Source organism: Capra hircus, chromosome 19, assembly GCF_001704415.2.
Source record: "Capra hircus breed San Clemente chromosome 19, ASM170441v1, whole genome shotgun sequence".
In the NCBI taxonomy this organism is placed as follows: Eukaryota; Metazoa; Chordata; class Mammalia; order Artiodactyla; family Bovidae; genus Capra; species Capra hircus.
In genome coordinates this window covers 53124175-53143780 of record NC_030826.1, presented here as the reverse complement: position 1 = coordinate 53143780, position 19606 = coordinate 53124175, and the positions used below count along the sequence as shown (strand labels likewise).

General features: G+C 59.1%; 2 protein-coding genes across 2 annotated transcripts; one reads left to right on the top strand and one right to left on the bottom strand.

The window, feature by feature from the left end:
• On the top strand, positions 3430–9788 carry TMEM235 (transmembrane protein 235). The gene is made up of 5 exons (XM_018063685.1): positions 3430–3575; positions 3783–4051; positions 5432–5512; positions 6267–6404; positions 9385–9788. The coding sequence occupies exons 2-5, from the start codon at positions 3874–3876 to the stop codon at positions 9624–9626; spliced, it is 639 nt and encodes a 212-aa protein (XP_017919174.1). The 5' UTR covers positions 3430–3575; positions 3783–3873; the 3' UTR covers positions 9627–9788.
• Positions 12657–18721, bottom strand: LOC102179594 (probable low-specificity L-threonine aldolase 2). Its single transcript, XM_018063684.1, has 7 exons — positions 18331–18721; positions 16658–16741; positions 15897–15985; positions 15280–15465; positions 14465–14602; positions 14057–14249; positions 12657–13323 (listed from the first exon to the last, which is right to left on the bottom strand). The coding sequence occupies exons 1-7, from the start codon at positions 18704–18706 to the stop codon at positions 13037–13039; spliced, it is 1353 nt and encodes a 450-aa protein (XP_017919173.1). The 5' UTR covers positions 18707–18721; the 3' UTR covers positions 12657–13036.

Sequence of the window (19606 nt, the reverse complement as noted above, 5' to 3'; positions counted from 1 at the left end):
TTGTTTCAAAGGTTCTCACTACATATATTAACTGATACCTTTCTCCCGAGCATTCCATTGATCCTCACTGTACCAGACTTTAGCTTGTTATTTTGAACTAAGGTTCATAGGAAGTTGTAAAGCTAAAACAGGTTCTGTGTCCTCTTCACCTAGATTTCCCAGTTGTAACTGGTAAAATGTCTGGACTTGCTTCCAGCACCTAGGGTCTGAGCTGAGAGGTGAGCGGTGCAACCTAGCAAGCTCTGAGCCAGGCTTTCCATTGCAGGGGAGTTCCTGTCTCCCCCTGCGTGAGTCTAGCCTTAAAGCCGAGTCAGTCAACTGAGCTGTAGGTTTCCTCTGCACTGGCTCAGCTTCCAGCATTTCAGTCAATTTTCAGCTGATTGGGACCAAACTGGGACCTAGGTTTCTGTGGCGACTTTCCACTTGATGCCCAGGGTAGTGACATTTTTGCATCCGTTTGCGTGAGTACTTAGTTTGCCGGGCACTGCGTCCACGGCTTAACGTCTGCAGGGAACTCACAGGCTCCTTGTTCTCTGGTGGGAAGACACAGGCCACCTAGTATCCATATGAGTGCATCCAAGGGGGCAGCAAGAAGATGACAAGGAACTCTTGGAGCATTCTGCTTGTCCAGGAATGAGGAGGAGGCTACCAGATGGATTAGGAAGGAACAGATGTGCCCTGTGGAGGAACGGGAGTGTCCATTCTGGGGACAGCAAGTACATTCTGTGATGGGGGGAGGGGTGGCTTTCTCCCGTTTCCTTTTAGTCACTGGACTCACTGGACAGATGCTTGTGCATCCAAGGCGACCATGATAAGCCCTTCTTAGGCCTGTGGGTCCTGGGGGACGAGAGCGGCCGGTCATGTGGCTGCCAACCTGCAGGTCAGTGCTTCCCAGCTGTGACCCCAGCCATTTGAGAGCCCTTTAGAAGGGCTGACTGACTAGAACGGTGTCTTGAGAGCCTCCCAGGATGAATTCACTTCATAATGCATGCTGAGTGAAGGAGCTGACGTGTAGGGAAGGGCGATTTAGGGAGGTTCATTTTCTGTTGAAGGATGTTTGCCAAATGCAGGGAGATTAGTTGTAGTGTAGCTGATGCTGAGTTGCTCTGAGTAGTTGCACAGTGGTTTCAGCTGCTTCCCAGTCCATCGCTGGGGGCTGTTTATGGCAGCATCAGCCTGGAGCAGGAAGTTCATCCCTGGTCTCAGGCATCCTGTTCTTTCAGCCACTGTGAGTCAGTTCAGTGTAAGTTTATAGAGGCCTGGGGACGTCCCTGGTGGTCCAGTGGCTAAGACTCCATGCTCCCCATGCACAGGGACCCCAGGTTTGATCCCTGGTCAGACAACCAGATCCTGCATGCTATAGCTAAAAAGTCCCACATGCTGCAAAGACGATAGAAGATCCCTCGTGTGGCAACTAAAACCTGGCACAGCCAAATAAAAAAAGAGAGAAGAGGCATGGCTGCAGCCCTGTTGTCCTGTCACACATAATAGGGATTTCTTCCATTAAAGTTCTCATCTGCCCCTGATTTCAGTGGAAGTGGTCGATGCTGGCTTTGAAGAGGCCTCGGCAGCCTGGTGACAGGCTTGGTGCTCACAAGTCCGGGGTTGCAAGTTGATGAAAGGATGAATAATGAAAAATAATGGATCATTTTAAGAGGCGCCTTTTCAGAACTGGGCTAGGGTATAATTTAAGTCCATCTCAAGAGAAGTAGACTGGCAGAATTCATCAGAGTAGCCCCTCAAGGACTGATACCCTTTGTCTGGAGACAGTCCAATCAGTCACTCTGACGGGCATATCTGGGGTTGAAACCCTGAAGCAGGGCTTTGAAGTGATGGGGTGCAGACTGCTTACCTGGCCATCTACACTGCAACAGAGTGGGATACATGTCTGCTCCTCTCTGGAGAGGCGGGCTCTGGGGGGCACAGTGGCCTCAAACAGCACCCGACACGCCCTGACAGGGGATGCAAACGAGACCTTTTCAAACAAGCTCAGGTGAAAGGCAGGGGCACTGGGAGGAAGTGTGTGGAGTGCGCAGCCACAGGGTTCCTCTAGTCCTCCCTAAAATAAACACTGTCTCTCGGGACTTGTCTGGTGGTCCAGTGGTTAAGAATCCTTGCAATGCAGGGGATGTGGGTTTGATCCCTGATCAGAGAACTGATAAGATCCCACATGCTGCAGAGCAACTATGCCTGCAGTACTGAAGCCGGTGTGGTCTGCAGCCAGTGGACAGCAACGACTGAGCCTGAGAGTCGGTGTGACATGAGGAGGATCCCACGGGCCGCAGCTAAGGCCTGATGCAGCCAAATAAATGTTCAGAAGAACAACAGCAAAACACCGTCTCTCAATCGCAGCTTAAGCACGCAGAAGCGGCGTCCATCTTTGTCACACTGGGGCCATTACCTTCTTTCCCACCTCTGCCCCCACCCCTGCTCCCCCAGTCCCTCCCCCATCCCCAACTTTGTAGACTGCTGCTGCTCCCAAGCACCTGCTGTTCTCTGTCTGCCTGCTGGATTCTTTCACCCTCCAGGCCCGATGCCTCCTGAGAGAGGAGGGCCCCTGGCTGGCACCCAGCTTCCAGGGCGGGGGCTGGGGGCAGGGCTGTCAGGTCAGAGGGTACAGAAACTGTCACAGCCAGGATCACCCCACCCTATCCCCACCACGTGCCCCAACCCAGTCTTGAGTGTGGTGTGAAAAAGATGCATGGCTGGCAGGATACCAGACAATTCTAGCCACTGTGTCTAAATGCCCCCTGAAGGATTATTTCAACAACTTAGTCCGGACAACTTCTACTTCCTGATGATACTGCTCAAACCTAGAGAAAAGGGGGCCAAAATAAACACCTGGAAATGAGAGCCCTGGGATGACCCTAAGTAGAGAGGCTGCTGGTGGTCTGAGAAGGACCACCCTCAGTGAGGTCTCTGACCCCCATCTTTGCCCTGCATCGGTGGAAGGGGCAGCAGCGGATAGTCCAGGGACCTGGAGTGGAGGCCCTCCCATCACCCAAAGCTGAACTCCCAACAGCCTCACCATGACGGCCCTCCCGCTGCCAGTGGGGGCCCCTTTGTAGCTCCTCTGCCTCCTGCCCCACCAGCACCTGCCCCTGTCCCCAGAGAAGCTTTACTAATGTTTGTGAATGAGTGATGGACAGGCAGAGGCTAGCCTTGCCTCACAGGGCATTAGTAATTGGAACTAATAGGAAGCCAGGCTCCCTTCTGTAGCCCCTCACAAGCCCACCCGCTTTATCAGGACCCTCTGGTGGTTGATCCTGGAGACTGATTAAGACCCACACCGCTGGGCCAACCGGCAGCCAAGTGCTCCAGTGTAAGGGGTGGAGGTTGGTGGAGGGAGCTGCCTCCCACCATTCAAGCTTCCTGCTGAGTCTCCTCCCGGGCTTTTCTGGCCCCACCCTCCCTCCTCAGCTTGGCTATTTGGGAGCTGAAGAAGCAGAGGTTTAGAGAAATTAAGGCGTTTGCCCAGGGACCCACAGCCAGGGACGCTGGGATTTGAACACAGCGCTGCGCCTGCCCGGCTTCTTCCTCCTTCCCCTGGGAGGTAGCTTGGCGATCACAGACAGGTGGGAGTTCTTCGTGCACCCGAGGGGCACCGCACCCGGAAGAGCCCACCTGCCGCTCCTGCTCCCCATTCCCGGGCCCCCTCCCCGGCCCGACTTCCCAAACCCCGGCCCACCCCCACCCCACCCCGTGCCCCTTCGGTAGACCTACTCCCTCAGGGTCCCTGAACCCCTCTCTTGAGACTCTCTCGGGTCTCTCCACTCCCTAAGTTCCGGCTTCCTGCGCTGCCCCTCACCTCCGGGCTCCCTCCGCTCTTCTACATCCGGCTCCGATCGGCTCTGGTCCTGGTACCCCGACCGCATGGCGCGGCTGGGCGCGCTGCTCCTGGCCGCTGCCCTGGGCGCGCTGCTCAGCTTCGCGCTGCTGGCGGCCGCCGTGGCGAGCGACTACTGGTACCTCCTGGAGGTGGCGGACGCCGGCAACCGCAGCGGCCACGGGCAGCTCTCCTCCCACTCGGGGCTCTGGCGCATCTGCGAAGGTACCGGCTGTCCCTCCCCCACGCGCCCCTCCCCTCAGACTCAGGGGGCCGCAACCCCCACCCAGAGCAGCGCTGAGAAGACACCCCCTCCCCCGCCTGTCTGCGTACCCTTTCCCCCCAACTCTCTCCCTGACAGTCTGGCTGGAGGAGGGCTCAATTTCCACCGTCCAAGGGTGGGAAGTGAAAAGGAGGGGCCAGGGTGGCCCCATAAGGACCCCAAGAACTTTCCAGAACAGCATTTCTCCGCAGTCCCTCGGCCTCACCTTTTCGGGCCGGTCTTGTGTTCCAAGTGATGGCACGTCACTTGGCAGGTGGCAGGACATCGCGGGGTGACCTGGGACCTTGTCCCTCAGCCTCGTTGGTCAGATGGGGAGAAAATGAGGCCTCTGGAGATGCGGGAGCCGGGGTAGGAGGAATGGGGCTGGGGGAGGCACGGGCAGGCCTGGCACCCAGGGGCGCTCCGTGCTGTGCTTGTCACTTATCTGCAGGGGCCCTGGGCTGAGGTGGGAGCCGGTGTGTCGGGGGGAGGCCCGGGTGGGGAGAGCTGGGGCCCTGGCAAGACCAGGGTTGCTCATCCCGGTGACCCAGAGTTGTTTCTTCATTTCTGTCCAGGGCTCGGTCTGGTCCCTGCTCCCTGTCAGGCTCAACCAGGGCTGTGGCGCAGGGCCCCTGTTCCCCACACTCCCCGGCCTGGCACGGGGAAGAAAACAGGAGCGCCACATGGCTTCAGACCTGAAAGCAGAGAGGCAAGGGCTCTGTCCCATTTAGGGAGTGGTGGTGGGCTTCCACACGCTCCTCACCTGGGGGTCTCACCAAGCTGGGACCAACCTGGGGGCTTCCCTTGTGCAGGACATGCCCAGGGTGGCAGGGATGTGTGGGAGCATGTGTAAACGTGTGTGTCTGTGTGAGAGAGAGAGAGAGAGACAGAGCCTTCCTCAGAGCTACCGGGGAGGAAGGATAGTTGATTCAACCTCCCCACAGACAGCCTAAGGCTCCAAGTGTTCACAGCTTGTGCATGTGTGTGCGCCCTAGTGTGCGAGAGCCGGAGAGCCCATATTGCATGCCCCTTTCTCATGCAGGCACAGCCTGGCCTCCACGGGTGAGCAGGCCCAAGGGGGGCCTGAGGGCATTCTCTATGCAGTGTTTGAAATTTTTCAACAGGCCTCCATGTAGATATTTGCACATCATATAAGCAAAATGAAAGGTCTTGAGCCCTCCAAACCCATTTGAGCCCCTACTCTGAGTTCCAGAAGAGAAACTGACAGGGCCCTTGGCCCAGTGGAGAGTGGTGAGAGCCCACCCATCTCTGAGAAGCACGGGGGGTGGGGTATACCCAGCAATGTACAGCCCACCAGGCTGTGCGTTCTTTCCACTTTTTAGGGCACAACAGCTGCATCCCCCTGATCGACCCCTTCTCCAGTGAGAGCCTGGACGCCTCTGCTTCGGTGCAGCACCTCATCTGTGAGTGCTAGGGTGGGAGTCACGCCCTCCTTCCTTGACCTCCAGGCAAGGCTCAGAATCCCTCCTCCTAGACCCACAGAACTGCTTCCACCTAGACCCTGTGTTGCCCAGAGGACATTTCCATAGTTGCTTGAGGACTTCTCCTGACTGGCCTTAGCCCCCTGCCCGCCCAGGCTCTGCTGTTAGCTTATAACCACGGATGCTGGACCCCCAGGCTCTGCTGTTAGCTTATAACCACGGATGCTGGACCCCCAGGCTCTGCTGTTAGCTTATAACCACGGATGCTGGACCCCCAGGCTCTGCTGTTAGCTTATAACCACGGATGCTGGACCCCCAGGCTCTGCTGTTAGCTTATAACCACGGATGCTGGACCCCCAGGCTCTGCTGTTAGCTTATAACCACGGATGCTGGACCCCCAGCCTGTCTCGCCCTCCCTGTGCATCTTCTGAATTCTCTTTTATGTTCCCAAAAGGGTCTCCTCAGTGGGCATCTCCCACCTGGTGAACTGAGGGGCATGTGTCTGCTGCCCCTGTGCCAGGACCAGGGGCAGCCCCTGGGAGGGTCGGGTGGTTACCATGGAGACATCACAGGGAATCCGATGGTCCAGCTCCTCCTCCGGCCAGGGCCAGAACAGTCCCATGTGTGCTACGAAGGAGGACGTCCAGACACACAGGGCTCTGAAGTGCTCTGCTGAACCTCCCTTGGGGACCCAGTCTGGTTCCCTGCCCGTCCCCTGAGCCCCCTCTCCTGGCAGCGCTGCACCGAGCCGTCTTGGTGGTCCTGCCCGTGAGCCTCGTCCTCATTGTGTGCGGCTGGATCTGTGGCCTCCTCAGCTCCCTGGCCCAGAACATCCCTCTGCTGCTCTTCACTGGCTGCTACTTCTTGCTGGGGGGTGAGTCTGGGGGCTGTGGGGCTGCAGGTGGTGGGAGTGGGGTGCTGCCTGTCTCACTGCCCCAGCCCCTGGCTGCTCTGAGCCTAGGCCCAGCCTGGGGATTGAGCTGTAGCAGGTGAGGCGCCCTGGGTGGCACTGGGGCCTTTGGAGGGGCAGGGATGCTGACGGTGGGGCCAGAGCCAGGGACGGGGGTCAGGAGCCCCGAGTTGAGCTGCCAGGAGCAGGAGGCACGAGGATCTCTGAGGCGAGCCCAGGACGTGCCCTGCTGGACCTGCATGAAGGGGGTGGGACCAGCCCCTGTCCACTCCCCTTTTCTTCCAAGACCGTCCCGGGGAGGGGGCAACATGGGCAGGGCTGAGCATTAAGACAGGGTAACACAGGGCCTGGGATCCCTTGGCAGTGACCCCAGCTGAGCCGGGTCCGGACTTTGGCTAGTGACAGTGCGTGCGCTGACAGTCGCCTAGCCCGCAGGCCCTGGGCCCAGCCCTCCCTCGGGGATGCAGCGATAGACGCAGGCCCTCGGGTCACAGCTTCCTGCTGAGATGTCCGAGGATTCCCCAGGCTCCTCAGGAAGCTGGTCCTGGAATCCCCGTCTCTGCCTTTCGGGGCCATCTGTCCCAGCCAGCCACCTGGTGTCCCCAGCTGCCCAAGGCTGGCCGCCATTGACCGTGGGCTGGAGGCGCCTCGGGTCAGTCCTCAGGGGCCCCTCCCGTCCAGGGCCGAGGCCTGAGCCAAGTCTGGCATCTTGGGCGGGCTCTCCTGCCAGGGCCGCGGCAGGAGGACTAGACCACACTGGCCGGGGCTCCCTCCTAGGCAGGCCTGCTTCCTCCCCAGGGGCTGCTGGGCCCTTTGGAAGGCTTGCTCAGGAGGGAGTAGGTGCCAACTGCCAGGGGGCCGAGCCGCCTAGGTGTGTGGTTCAGAGAATGAGAACAGGAAGAGTCAAAACATCAGCCCTAGCCTGACCCGAGACTGTGTGTGTCCAAAATCCAATTAAGAGGACCTTGGGAAGCCACTGAGAGGAGTAATCGGGTGGGATTGTAACCTCCGGTGACAGGAAACCTCGGCATTGCACTTGGACCCCAGGCACCGGGCCAGTGGGCGGCGGGAGAGCCTGGAGGCAGCGCCAGGGCCACTCCCCTGCTCCAGGGAGGGCCAGCAGTGGGCCGGGCTCCAGGAGCACCCCGTCTGCTCCCCTGCGCCGGGCCAGACTGGCCACACCTCTGCTTTCCTTGCGTGGCAGGCTCCTGGCTGAAGCAGATCCCCTGACCTCACTGTCAGGAGCCTGCCCGGGGGGCTGCAGTGGGGCCTGGGCCCCAGCTTTAGGGGCTCAGAGTCAGGACTGTCACACCAAGGGGACCTTCGTGAGGTCAGATCACCCCAATCCCCCTCATTGTCACTGTAGAAGGGGGAGGGACACGGAGGGTTCTAGGTCGCCACCGGCTGGGCCCTGAGCTAGGGGCCTGGGGGCATATGGAGCCTGGGGTGATGAGTTCCATGGCCATCACCTGGCTCGAGGCTCCAGAGCCAGCCAGGGGAGAGGCCTGAGTCATCTCAGGAGGTCTGAGGTTCAGAAGCGGTCTGGCAGGAGGCAGACCTGGGCGCCTCAGTCCCCAGGAAGAGTCAGGTGTTCCAGGTCAGGGTCCAGCTTGGGAGCTTACTCTGGCAGAGCAGTGGGTTCTGCCCAGAGCCAGGCTGGACGGAAGTAGCTGGCAGCTTGAAGAGGCGTGCTGAGCTGGTGGGGCAGCCTGGGTGGGGGTGGTGGGGGTAGGACAGGGGGACTTGGCTGGGAGCTCTGACTGCTGTAGGCTAAGACGGAACCTCTGTTTCTGGGGCCTCAGCTGCACAGAGTTCCCTGAAGAAGCCTGAGAGATGTGTTCAGTGCCCTCTCCCCAACTGGGCACTGACCCCAGTCCCAGAGTCCCAGTTGATTCGGCTTCACAGCTTCCCAAAATTAAACCCATAACTTCTGTGGTGGCTCCACCCAGCCCTAGGCTGGTGGAGGCCAGTCCGTCCTTCCCATCTTTGGTCAAGTGAGGAATCCCAGAGGACCTAAGTAAGAGGCAGGCAGTGTGGGGAGCCCAGGGTCTGCCCCTTCTCTGGGTCCCAGTGAGATGCAGACCCAGCCCCGAAGGTGCCTCGGGCCTTAACTGGGCAGTGTACAGAAGGAGCACCATGCCCCCAGGAAGTGCCTTTGGGGGTCCCAAGACCCCACCTACATTCCCTACAGCTGGCACCAAGGCAGGCCTTGACATCAGCCTGCAGCAGTGGGACAGAGGGTGGCTCTCTGGGCTGATCCCCCTGAACCTGGGTGGACAGGCAAATGTTCCGGCACCCAGCTCTTTGCTTGCACCTGACCCTCCAGGGTCACCATGCTCTCGGTGCAAAGCCAGTCTTCTTCCTGCAGAGATGCAGGGGTGGAGGGAGGAGGGTGTCCTCGTTTGGGGACAGACTGGGGTCATGGGATCTGTAGGAAGGCCTGAAACTCAGACCTGGGGAGGGGGCAGGGTCTCTGAAAGAGGGACACTGAGCAACGGTCAGGAGGGGAGGCTGTGGGCCAGTGAAGTGGGGGAAGGACTGCGAGGAAAAGGGGGCCGGAGGAGCAGCCCAGGAACCTGGCTCAGGATGTCTGGCCAGAGCTCCAGAGCTCTGCCCATGCTTCCCGGCTGCCAGTAGAGGCCACTGGCTGTGTGTGTGTGTGTGTGTGTGTGTGTGTGTGTGTGTAACTCCGGGGGCAATGGGAGGGGGCTGTGTATTTGGGGACATCTATGTGAGTAGGTTTTGGGGGTGTAGGTAGTGCTGTTTGCAAGGGGTTTCTGTAGGGTGAGGTCCTGAGGTTTGAGGACTGAATTGGAACCTCCATCCTACCAAAAGCCAGTGGGCAGAGGCCATGTCTACAGGACCACCGCGCCAGGGTCCCTGGTGGGGCAGGTGCCCTCGGCAGGCAGATGCATTGAGTGGTCACTCTGCACCCCCTCCCCAGGCACCCTGACCCTGGCAGGGCTCATCACCTACATCAGCTACTCACAGCTGGCCTTCGAGGAGACGGCCCGCCAATACGGCCCCCAGCACGTGCAGGACGTCTGCATCAGCTTCGGCTGGTCCCTGGCCCTGGCCTGCGGCTCCTGCGCTGCGGAGTCACTCAGCGGCGTCCTCCTGCTCGCAGTGGCCCGAGCCCTCAGCCTGGGCGGGCAGCCGGGCGACCCCCACTCTGTGGTCATCTGAGTCCCAGGCAGGCAGGTGGGGGGAGAGGGACTCCATTTCCCTTTGCACCTCCTGGGGTTTGGGGCGGCCAAGCCTGAAAGGCCATGGGAAGGAGGCTGGGAGCCCTGTTCTGACTGTTCTGCCGGGCTGGAGTCCTGGCTGGGAGCGAGCCCTAGGGTGCGCGGGGCGGGGGTGGGAGGTGGGGGAGAGCTGAGAATCCAGGCTCCTGTTGCTTGACGTTCAGGGGAACTCCCCTGCCCATTGTGCCTTCAGGGACTAACTGGTTTAGCCTCTTTTTAGAGGTGAGAAATGCGAGACCCAGAAAGTGGGAGCGAAGGGATGGCTGTGGTAGTCGTGGGGGCGGGGCGCTGCAGGCTCTTGGCTGGTCAGTGGGTCCCCTTGCCCCTCGAGGCTGTGGCCTGTGCCCGCCCCTCCCCACCCGTCCTGGTGGGCCACAGCTGCCCCCAGTCCTAGGGACCTGCGTCAGGCGGAAAAGCTGCCCCAGTCCTCGGAGGGGGCAGTTCAAGAGAAGCAGATATCCATCAAACACTCAGCCAGGCCCTCACCAGGCCTTCCATGCCATGTTCTGTCCTCCCCCCACCCCTCCCCAGGGCAGCTGTTGGTGGGGAGGAGACTGAGGACGGGGGGGGGGGCCTCTTGGATTTCCAGGTGCAGGGGGCAGAGGAGGTTGGGCATATCTCTGCCTGCCTTGTTTTCAGGTCTCTTCCTTGTCCTGGGGCTGGTGCTCTGGGACCCCACCCTCCTCTCTAGTTCCCAGAGAGATGTCTGTGGTCCCATGTGGGCCCCTGGGCAAGCAGGTGTGGAAGTCCTGTGGGGTGGGGGAGCCATGCCCGGGTGGAGAGTGAGGGGCTTCTCTACCAGGAGGACCGCTGCCCGGGGCCGCGGAGGCCAGAGCCCGGAGTTTTGGCCGCAGGCTTGTTGAATGGAGGCAGACCCAGACCCAGTGTGCCTCTAAGGGCTAGACAGACAGGAAGGTGGGTGGCCTGCCTGTGACACGTGGGTGTCATCGTCGTTTGTGAAGACTGAGGCTCCTTCCACTCTGAGCAGGACCTGAAGACCTACTCAGCGTTTGTTTCAGGCTCAGGGCCCTCTTGAGTCTGAGGCGTGTGCGGGGGTCCATGGCAGCCTCTCTTACCTTGGTCTTTCCCCCTCCCCAGTCTCCCTTTATGGCTGGAGGCGGGGTGGTTACAGGAAGCTCGGGGCCATCAGGGGCTGGTTCCATCTGGGGAGTCCAGCTGAGGGACAAAGAGCGGGGGCGGTGGGGGGGGGAGTGGGGTGTTAAATGCGGGCTTCCCTTCCCACCTGTGTTTCAGCGTTTAACATTGTGCCAATATGTCCATAAATAAATCAGCTTGTTCTGTGTGCAGTTAAACCTTCATTCACTTAAAAACTTTCAGAATAGATAATACATGCCCATGGCTTACAAACAGTGCAGGGGAAACCCTGTCACCAGGTCCGTGTGTGTGTCTGTGCATCCAGAGACATCCTGTGCGTGCTCTGTGTGTCTGTCCATCCAGAGTTGTCTTTGGCAGACTCGATGAACTCTTTCTTATTTCTGGCTGGCACAGGCAGGGAGGACCCCGGGGGCCTCACATTGGTTCCAGGGGCTGGCTCTGTGGGCAGGTCCTCTCAGCTTGGGAGGCTCTCACCTAATCTCTCCCTCCTCTCCCACTGCAGCTAGGGCTCAGCAGTGTGAGGGGTTAACCCTGGGTGAACCAGACACACATGGGTGAACCTCAGATCCCAGAACTCCCTAGGGTGGGCGGGGGGGCACTTGCCCCTTCCCTCTCGAGAACAGATCTGGCCATGATTCAAAGGCGCCCGCCCAGGTGGGCCTCAGTCTCGGACTGGTGAAAGTCCACAGCGGGTGCCTCACGCTGGCCCTGGACCCTAGTCCAGTCTCCACTGCAGCTTCCTGAGAAGCTCCCGGAACTCCTCTCCCTAATTCCTGGACCACAGAAACCGAATGATAATAAAAGGATTATCGCTGTGAGGGAGTAATTTGTTACCAAGCAATGGATTCCCATTCAGTTCAGTTCAGTTGGTTACTATCACAGTGCACTTTTGCAGGGCAGGGCAGGGCAGGGCAGGGAAGAGGTGTAGAGGTGCTGATTTTCTTCGGATTCTCTGTTATTGTCACCTTCTCACACAGGAGAGTGATTCTGGGGCCTTGGGGAGTCCCGGATGCTGCATTTCCCAGAGTATAGCCACATCTAGATTCTTCTAAGGAGGGAGGCAGGGACCTCCCTGATGGTCCAGTGATTAAGACTCCAAGCTTCTATTGCAGGGGGCCTGGGTTCATTCCCTGATCGAGGAACTAAGATCCCACATGCCACTCAGTATGGCCAATAAATAAATAAATAAATAATGAGGGAGGCAAAGAAGGCCAGTCCTCAGCTTCAGGCTTCCTTGGCCCACCACGGATGCCTTTTCTCCTGTCGCTCACAGTCACCTCCGTACCTCCAGTCCAGGTCCTCTCCTAAGCGCCATGCCTACACTTCTGCTTCTGGCAGCTTCTAACTACTCATGCATGGGGCTAAAACAACATTCTTAAACTGAAGTATCCCCTACCCTCACAAAGCTGTTCCTCCTCCTATGATTCCTGTCAAGGATTTTCTAAAGCACTGATGTGATGGCCCATCTCCCCTATTTTAAAAAATCCCCATGCAGCTTCATATAAATGTATATATACATATATACATACATATCCAGAATGAAATATGCAAAAAATAGTAATAGTGTTTATTCTTAGGTGGTTTTCAAAAGTATATTTTGTCCAGGTCTTCCGGTTAACCTTGGCAGGAGCATGGTATATTCTTTTTTTTTTTTTTTAGATATATTCTTTTTATTTTATATTGGCATGTAGCCGATTGGCAATGTGGTAGTTTCAGGTGGACAGCAGAGGGACTCAGAGGAAGGTGGTCTTAACCACCGAGTCTAAATCACCCCAGGAGCCGCTGGAAAGGAGATCCAGTCCCAAATTATGGGCAGTAATGACATTATTTTGTAAGCAAACAGAAACTTAACTGTTTTAAAAGGTAAATTTATTGTTTTAAAAGGTAAATTTATTGTTTAAAAAGTCAGACGATTGCAAGGTCAAGCCCCAGCCCCCCACCAGGCCACCCGACACCGGCGTCCCTTTCCACGTCTTCTCGTTCTTCCTCCTGCTGGTCCCCGAAATGCTCTCATGCCCCCCGGCTGTGGTGGGTGTCCCACCTGTCCCGGCATGCTTGGGACCCCATCCCAGACACAGCACCACGCGGGGTCTGCTGAATGAACAGGTGGAAGGCATCACCCCACGTGTCACGGAAGTGAGGGGGTCCCAGGAGACCAGCAGACAACAGAGGTGTCGTTTTACGCCTCTCCTGCCTGCTCGCTGGAGATACCTGCCCTCGTCACCTGCATCCATCCTAGCCAAGTCCCAGGGTCCTCAGCACGAACGCCCACTTTCCCAGCGCCAGCTCCGTGTCCTGCGCAGAGACGTCCCGGTGCCACACGGCGCGCACGGAGTGCTCAGTCCAGGGGAAGAGCAGCAGGCGCACCGCGTGGCCGGTCTGCGCCACCTCGTCAGCGCTCACGGCCTGCAGGCGCCGGCACAGCTCCTCAGGCGGCAGCCCATCTACCCTTACCATCACCATGTTGGTCTCCACGGCGGTGGGATCCACGGAGCAGACGGGGGACGCCAGTTCCTGGAGCCCTGGGCCCAAGTCCTGCGGTGAGTTGAGCCCAATCCCAGGACTCTATGGCTACCCCTACCACCCTGGCCTTGTCACCCAGGAAAGGCAGAGGGCAGCCCAACTGCAGAGGGAAGAAAGGAGCCTTAGTCCTGACCTGGGCAGACCTGGCCCTGCCACTTTTTAGCTGTGACCTTAGACACATTAGCGGTGGCTCAGATGAGCCTGCAAAGCCTGCTGTAAAGAATCTGCCTGCAATGTGGGAGACTCGGGTTCAGTCTCTGAGTTGGGAAGGTCCCCTGGAGAAGGGCATGGCAACCCACTCCAGTATTCTTGCCTGGAGAATTCCATGGACAGAGGAGCCTGGTGGGCTACTGTCCATGGGCCGCAGAGAGTCGGACACAACAGAGTGACTAACATTTTCTTTAGACAAATCAATTAACCTCTCGGTTTCTTCATCTGTAAAGTGGGGACATTGTGGGGCTGTTGTGAGGATTCAGCCTAGGTCAAAGGCTACATTCTACTGGATCCTGCAGAGAGTTCCTGACCCCCACTGGGTGCCAACTAGTCCAGGCCCTGCACGGGGTGTGGTCTGGTAAAGCCCTCAAGTTCCCTGGATCCCAGCCCTCCTGGGTCGGTGGCTGCCCTTCACCTACTCGAGTTGGAGGGGCACACCTGCTGGGGACTTGGGCCCTGCTACAGGGGACTCCAAAGAACCACCCTGGGGCCAAAGGGAAGTGGCGGGGTGTCAGGCACCTCTGGCGAATCTCTGGGCGTTCTGGTGGTCCCTCTGCAGCATCTCCTCGGTGTCAGCCAGTCCCACCAGGGCAGCTGCGGCCAGCACCCCTGCCTGGCGCATCCCTCCACCCAAGGCTTTCCGGAGGCGCCAGGCTTCTTCGATGAAGTCCTTGGGTCCCCCAACCAGGGCCCCCACTGGTGCTCCGAGGCCCTGAAGGAAGAGAGGAGTCCTGCCCGCCTGCCCATGGGTGTACATCTCCATTCTCGGGGCTCTGGAGGGGGCAAGAGGGATGTGGAGGGGCAGACACTGTGGCCTCGTTAGGGGAGGGGGTTAGAGGACCCAGGGTGAGCAGCTGCCTGCCCAGGAGCCCCAGGACACAGCTCAGCCCTGCAGTGGGCACCTCCACCCTCCTGTAGCTTCCCTACCTTGGAAAAACAGAGAGACACAGAGTCACAGTGCTCCACGATGCGGGCAGGGGGCACGCCCAGAGCCACTGCGGCGTTCATCAACCGCGCCCCGTCCAAGTGGACACGGACCCCATAGCGTCGGGCCAGCAAGTGCACCTGCGGGCAAGATGCAGGTGGGGTCAGAGGGGCAGAGCTGGGGGGAGGATGGGTCTCCAAAAGGTCACTAGAGAGTCACCGGGCTTGCCTCCTGGAGAGAGGACGAAGGGTCTGCATAGTTGGTGACCAGCTTGGCTGTCTGGAACCCGAGCAGTCACTCTGGGTCTGGGTCTGGGCCTGGTCTGTCCTCTGTGAAAGGGAGTCGACGATAAGGGCTTTATCTCCTGTTTATGGCGGGCTCACTGTAGGCCAGGCCATGGATGCCTCGTCCTGTCTAAGCAGCGCCACAGTCCCATTGGAGGGAAGCCCTCAGCCCTGTTTCCCAGGTGAGAGCGAGCTGGCCCTCAGGTTCTCGCGGGGAGAGGGACAGCGCTCAGCCCTCGCACTCTGGCCGTAAGACCTGCCCAAGCTGGTGCTGCCTGGGGAATCGCCCCAAAGGGTGGGTCTCTGCTCTTTGGAGGAAGGTTGGGGCCCTGGGGGGGGGAGGCGGTCTACACTGGGCCATCATTCCCTTTACAGCTGCACCTAGAATCACACCCATGTCTCCCAGAGCATTTCTGGCCACTGATGGGCACCTACACATGTTTCAGAGGAGACTAAACCCCAGCAGGGGACCCAGGGGACAGAAAGCCAGTAGCTGGCTAGTGGTGGGGGCACAGCAATGGGGCTGGGCCTACCTGGCGTAGGTATTCCATGGGGAGGACCCGGCCCCCCGAGCTGCTGTGGGTGTTCTCCAGGCAAATGAGCTCACAGACGGGGTGGTAGGGGCTCCCAAGGCCCCGTTTGACCAGCCTCTCCAGCTCAGCCAGGTCCAGGGTGCCGTGGGGCAGGTCTGCGAGGGGGTGGGAGTGCACCCCTGCAATCTGCAGGTGTGGGGGTGCAGAGGATAAGGTCCAGGGGTCCAAAAGGACCTCCTACCCCTGTCTTGTCTGCTCCTCCCCAGCTCTGGGCCATGGAGGCTCCGCCTGAGCTGTAGACCTGGGCACAGACATCCCAGCTGGGGAGGATGGAAGACACCATGTTTGCTTGTCCTTCCAGCCTGAGGGCCCAGTGCACTGAGTGCCCACTAGGGGGCAGCAGGCATACAGCCAGCATACAGGCTGCTGGACTGAGCCTAGCCTGCCCCTGCGTGGTCAATCTGGGAATGGCTCTCCTTCCTGCCTCCCCCAGAGAGGCCACCGGCCCAGCCATTTTTCCCTCTGCAGGTCCCAGCCTGGTGCCTGGGAAGCAGGTTCCCACCACAAGTGTTGAGCATCCTGTGCTGGCCCCAGGGTGAGAGGTGCTGAGTGCTTACCTGAGCCACCCCGCCCTGCTCATAGACATGGAGGTGGCATTCGCGCCCCAGGAGGAGCTGGGAGCCCCGGCGCCGGCAGTGACACATCACTAAGGTAGATGGGGTGGGGGCAGTGTTGGCGTCAAGTGTTGGCAGACTGCATCTGCCAGCTGCAGCCTGTGGTCTCGGTGGCCGCACATGCGGGTCCAGGGGGCCCTCAGTCAACCCTCTGCACCCCACCTCCTCCAGGGCCATGTCCTCCCCCAATCTGTCCCCACCCAGCTCAGCCTTATGCCAATTAGGAGAGAGCGCCCCTTTAAGACACCTTCCTGCCATGTGCTGGAAAGCATCCTACTAAGTCCACAAGTCTAGGCCTGTGGATCATTGGGCCCTGCACATTCTGTTCCTCCCTCCCATTCTCTGCAGCCCCCTGCAGAGTACCTCCTGCAAGGGGAGGCCAGCCACAATGCTCCCCTTTGAGGGCCCAGCAGCCCAGGGCACAGTATCAGTCAGGCACAAGGAGGAAACAGAGGGCACCCACTGGGAAACCAGACTGCTTGATAAAGAGGCAATTTACAAAGGTGTGGCAGCCTGCAGGGAAGTCACGAGGTTCAGGTTCGAGGTTGGGGGCAAGACCCCCAGGCAGGAAGGGGTGAGAGAAGGGTGTGGCTACGGGTTCCAGATGGCTCAGAGCCCCACTGATGTTGTCACAGCCCCCACCACAAAAGGGAGAAGTGTGGAAGGAGGGCCTGGAGGGCAAGTGGAGGTCGCCCCGCACTCACCAGAGATGAGGTTGGCCATGGTGTTTGTGGGCACAAACAGAGTCCGCTCCACCCCAAGCAGCTCCGCAGCTGTGGCCTGCAGGTCTGAAGCGGGAGGGGATGGGGGTGGGGGCCCCATTAACAATGGCACTTTTCAAAGTCCTCTCCTAACTCACCCCGTGAGCCCCTTGTCCGCATAAGGACATCTTGCCCAAGGCTGTGGTGAGTGGCCAGTTGGGACGCCAGTCTTCCAGTCTTCCAGCTGCAGTCTGCGGTCTTGGTGGCTGCACATCTGGGTTCAGGGGCCCCTCAGTCAACCCTCTGACCGCCTTCCCCCCCCCCACCCCCGCCTCCTCCTGGGCCGTGTTCTCCACCCCTCCCCCCCCCCAACATTGAAACTCTGTGGTTTGAACCCTCCTGTCCCACCCAGACCTCACACCTGTCTGACTTCCTTTCCCATCAGTCCCTTGCAGGTGGGGCCCTGTGGTTTCTCTGCTGACTTCCTCTCCCAGAACACAAGGACAGGAGCCCTCAGAAGGAGACTCTGGGGGGCTGGAAGGGGGCAGGGCTTCCGGCTCCTGCTTTAAAGCTCCCCTCCCTTTGCCATGACATTCAAGACCAATGGGATCTGGCCTCTGCCTCCCCTCCAGGAACAAGGGTGCTGTCCTACCTCCCAGCTCCAGCCACATTCCCCATCCATATCCTGAACACCTTTCTCACCACTATGCTTCTGCCCTGGTGAGCCAGCACTCTCTTCCCTGCCCGGGACTGGGGATAGAGCATTTCATTCATCTTTGAAGAGGTTCCTCCACTAAGTCCCCCTTTCCTGTGAGTCCCATGTTTCTCCTCACCCACCCCTAGCCCCCAAGGCACTCTCTGTGGATGCTTTAACCCCAGCACCTCCCTCACCCAGTGGGGATGACTGTCTATGCTGAGCAGAGGGTCAACATCTTTGAAGTTCCAGGCCAACAGTTGGTGTCTGCTGGATGCTTGATCAGCCCCATCATTACCTGACCCCACATCCAGACCCTCAGGGCTAAAGTCACGACCCCGCGACTTGCCCCTGGCACAGCTGACGGTTTGTACACACCCCAGCAATAGTAATGGCTCACTATGGCACCAACCCTCAAACCAGGGTGGGGGACAGCAACTTTCAACCATCTTGAAAACACTTTCGAGGTTTCTAGAACTCATTCCTCTGGAGGAGCAGCCTGTGGAGAAACCCTTTTCTAGATGGGTTTTCTGTTGTCTTCTTGTGGGAAGGTGGTGGATGCAAGACAATAGCCAAGGGTTCCAGAGTGAGAAGACCTGAGGTCGAGTCCTGTTTTGTCGTTTACTCGACATGGGACTTAGAGCACCTGGCCTAGCTTCTCAAAGCCCTCCTCAGCAAGATGAGATAACACCCATTCTCATCGTGTCTTGGGGCCGCACTTCAGTGAGCACACAGATCACCCGGCGATCCTGTTAACTTGCAGATTCTGGCTCCGGAGGTCCGGTGTGGGACCCGAGACTCTGCATTTCTAACAGGCTCTCGAGTGATGGGTCAGACTGAGCTGCAAAGAAACCGAGCGCAATGCACGGCCTGCAGCTGAGCCGCCACCCCGAGCCCCGGGCCGCCGCTCCCGCCAGCACCACGGACAGCGCCCTGGGGTCGCCGCGAGGACCCCCGGCTCTGGCCTGCACGCCGGGCTCACCGCGGACGGTGGGGTCCTCGCCGTAGTCGTCGTCCCCCACGACGGCCTCGGCCATGGCGCGCCTCATGGCCGGCCCAGGCTTGGTCACCGTGTCGCTGCGCAGGTCCACCACGTACGTCGGAATCTCCGCCAGGCTCCCAGACCTCTGCGCCCAGAAGACCCGCTGCCGCGGAATCGCGGCTCGGGCCAGTCTGCGGAGCATGGCGGGGATAGTGCCGGGCCCTCCAGCCCCGATCTTCCTCGGCTGGATCGGAGCGGCAGGGCTTTCCAGACTTCGGCCGCGATTGACCCGGGCTGGCCGGAGGGCCCCCGCGGCATGCTGGGAGTTGTAGTTCAGCTTTCGTCGCGGCGGACACTGAGCGCACTCCCGAGGCATCCTGGGAGTTGTAGTTCCGCTTTCACCGTGTTCGGCTCCGAGCGAACTTGGGCTGAGGGAGAGGGAGGAAGGGTTGCGCTTACCCGTGAAGAAACAAAGCCGCTCATGTGCCTTTTTACCGTGTGTCCAGGACTGTCGCAGACACTTTACAAGTGTTAAAGCAGCTAAGCCCCCCAACAGCTCTCAGTTGACAAGCATTATTATCACCCCATTTTACAGATGGGGAAACTGAGACGCACAGAGCCAATGAACGTGCCTAAGGTCGCTTGACCGGGAACGTCCAGCTCTAAATGGACTGTGCTATGTTGCCCCTAAAAAAGTAGCTTTCCATCATCTACTTTTTTCAGTACAGATTTATTGAGCGCCTTTTGGTGCCAGGCATTGTCTGGGTGCCAGGCAGAGGGATACAAAGATGATCCCGAAGTCTGAGCATCCGACTTCGGGGGCATAATGGAGGTGGAATTAGGGGGGGTGACAAAGAGTCCCCTCCTCCATACCCACTGGCCCTTGGTGGGGGAGAGGGTGCTGCCTCCACCCCGGGCCAGTGTCGCGTTGGGGGTGGGGAGTAGTGAAGGGCCCTGGCTGACTCAAGTCCCCGCTTAGCAGGCAGGTGGTTTTGGACAAGTCAATTAACCTCTCTGCACCTCAGTCTCCTTAAATGCAAAATGGGCTGTTTTCAGGATTTGATGACTTAAGGGGTTTTTTGTGCTGAGTCTGGCGCCTGGCTGGTAGTAAATGCTACAGATGAGTGTTTTCTGTCTTACTGCTGCTGTTTTATTGTGGTTACTGGTCACAGCCCAGGGCGCTGGGGTTTGGTGCTGCTGCTGTGGGGTGCAGCCCGACTCCGCCTGGACTGGGTCTCCTGCAGGGTTGACTGTCCCTCGGTCGGGAAGGACAGGT

Coding starts and splice junctions, on each gene's coding strand:
- TMEM235 (XM_018063685.1), top strand. CDS start 3,874: ATGGCGCGGCTGGGCGCGCTGCTCCTGGCCGCTGCCCTGGGCGCGCTG. Junction 4,052..5,431: donor GCTCTGGCGCATCTGCGAAG/GTACCGGCTGTC, acceptor TCCACTTTTTAG/GGCACAACAGCTGCATCCCC. Junction 5,513..6,266: donor TTCGGTGCAGCACCTCATCT/GTGAGTGCTAGG, acceptor CTCTCCTGGCAG/CGCTGCACCGAGCCGTCTTG.
- LOC102179594 (XM_018063684.1), bottom strand. CDS start 18,706: ATGCCTCGGGAGTGCGCTCAGTGTCCGCCGCGACGAAAGCTGAACTAC. Junction 16,742..18,330: donor CGAGGACCCCACCGTCCGCG/GTGAGCCCGGCG, acceptor CTCCCGCTTCAG/ACCTGCAGGCCACAGCTGCG. Junction 14,603..15,279: donor CCATGGAATACCTACGCCAG/GTAGGCCCAGCC, acceptor TCTTGCCCGCAG/GTGCACTTGCTGGCCCGACG.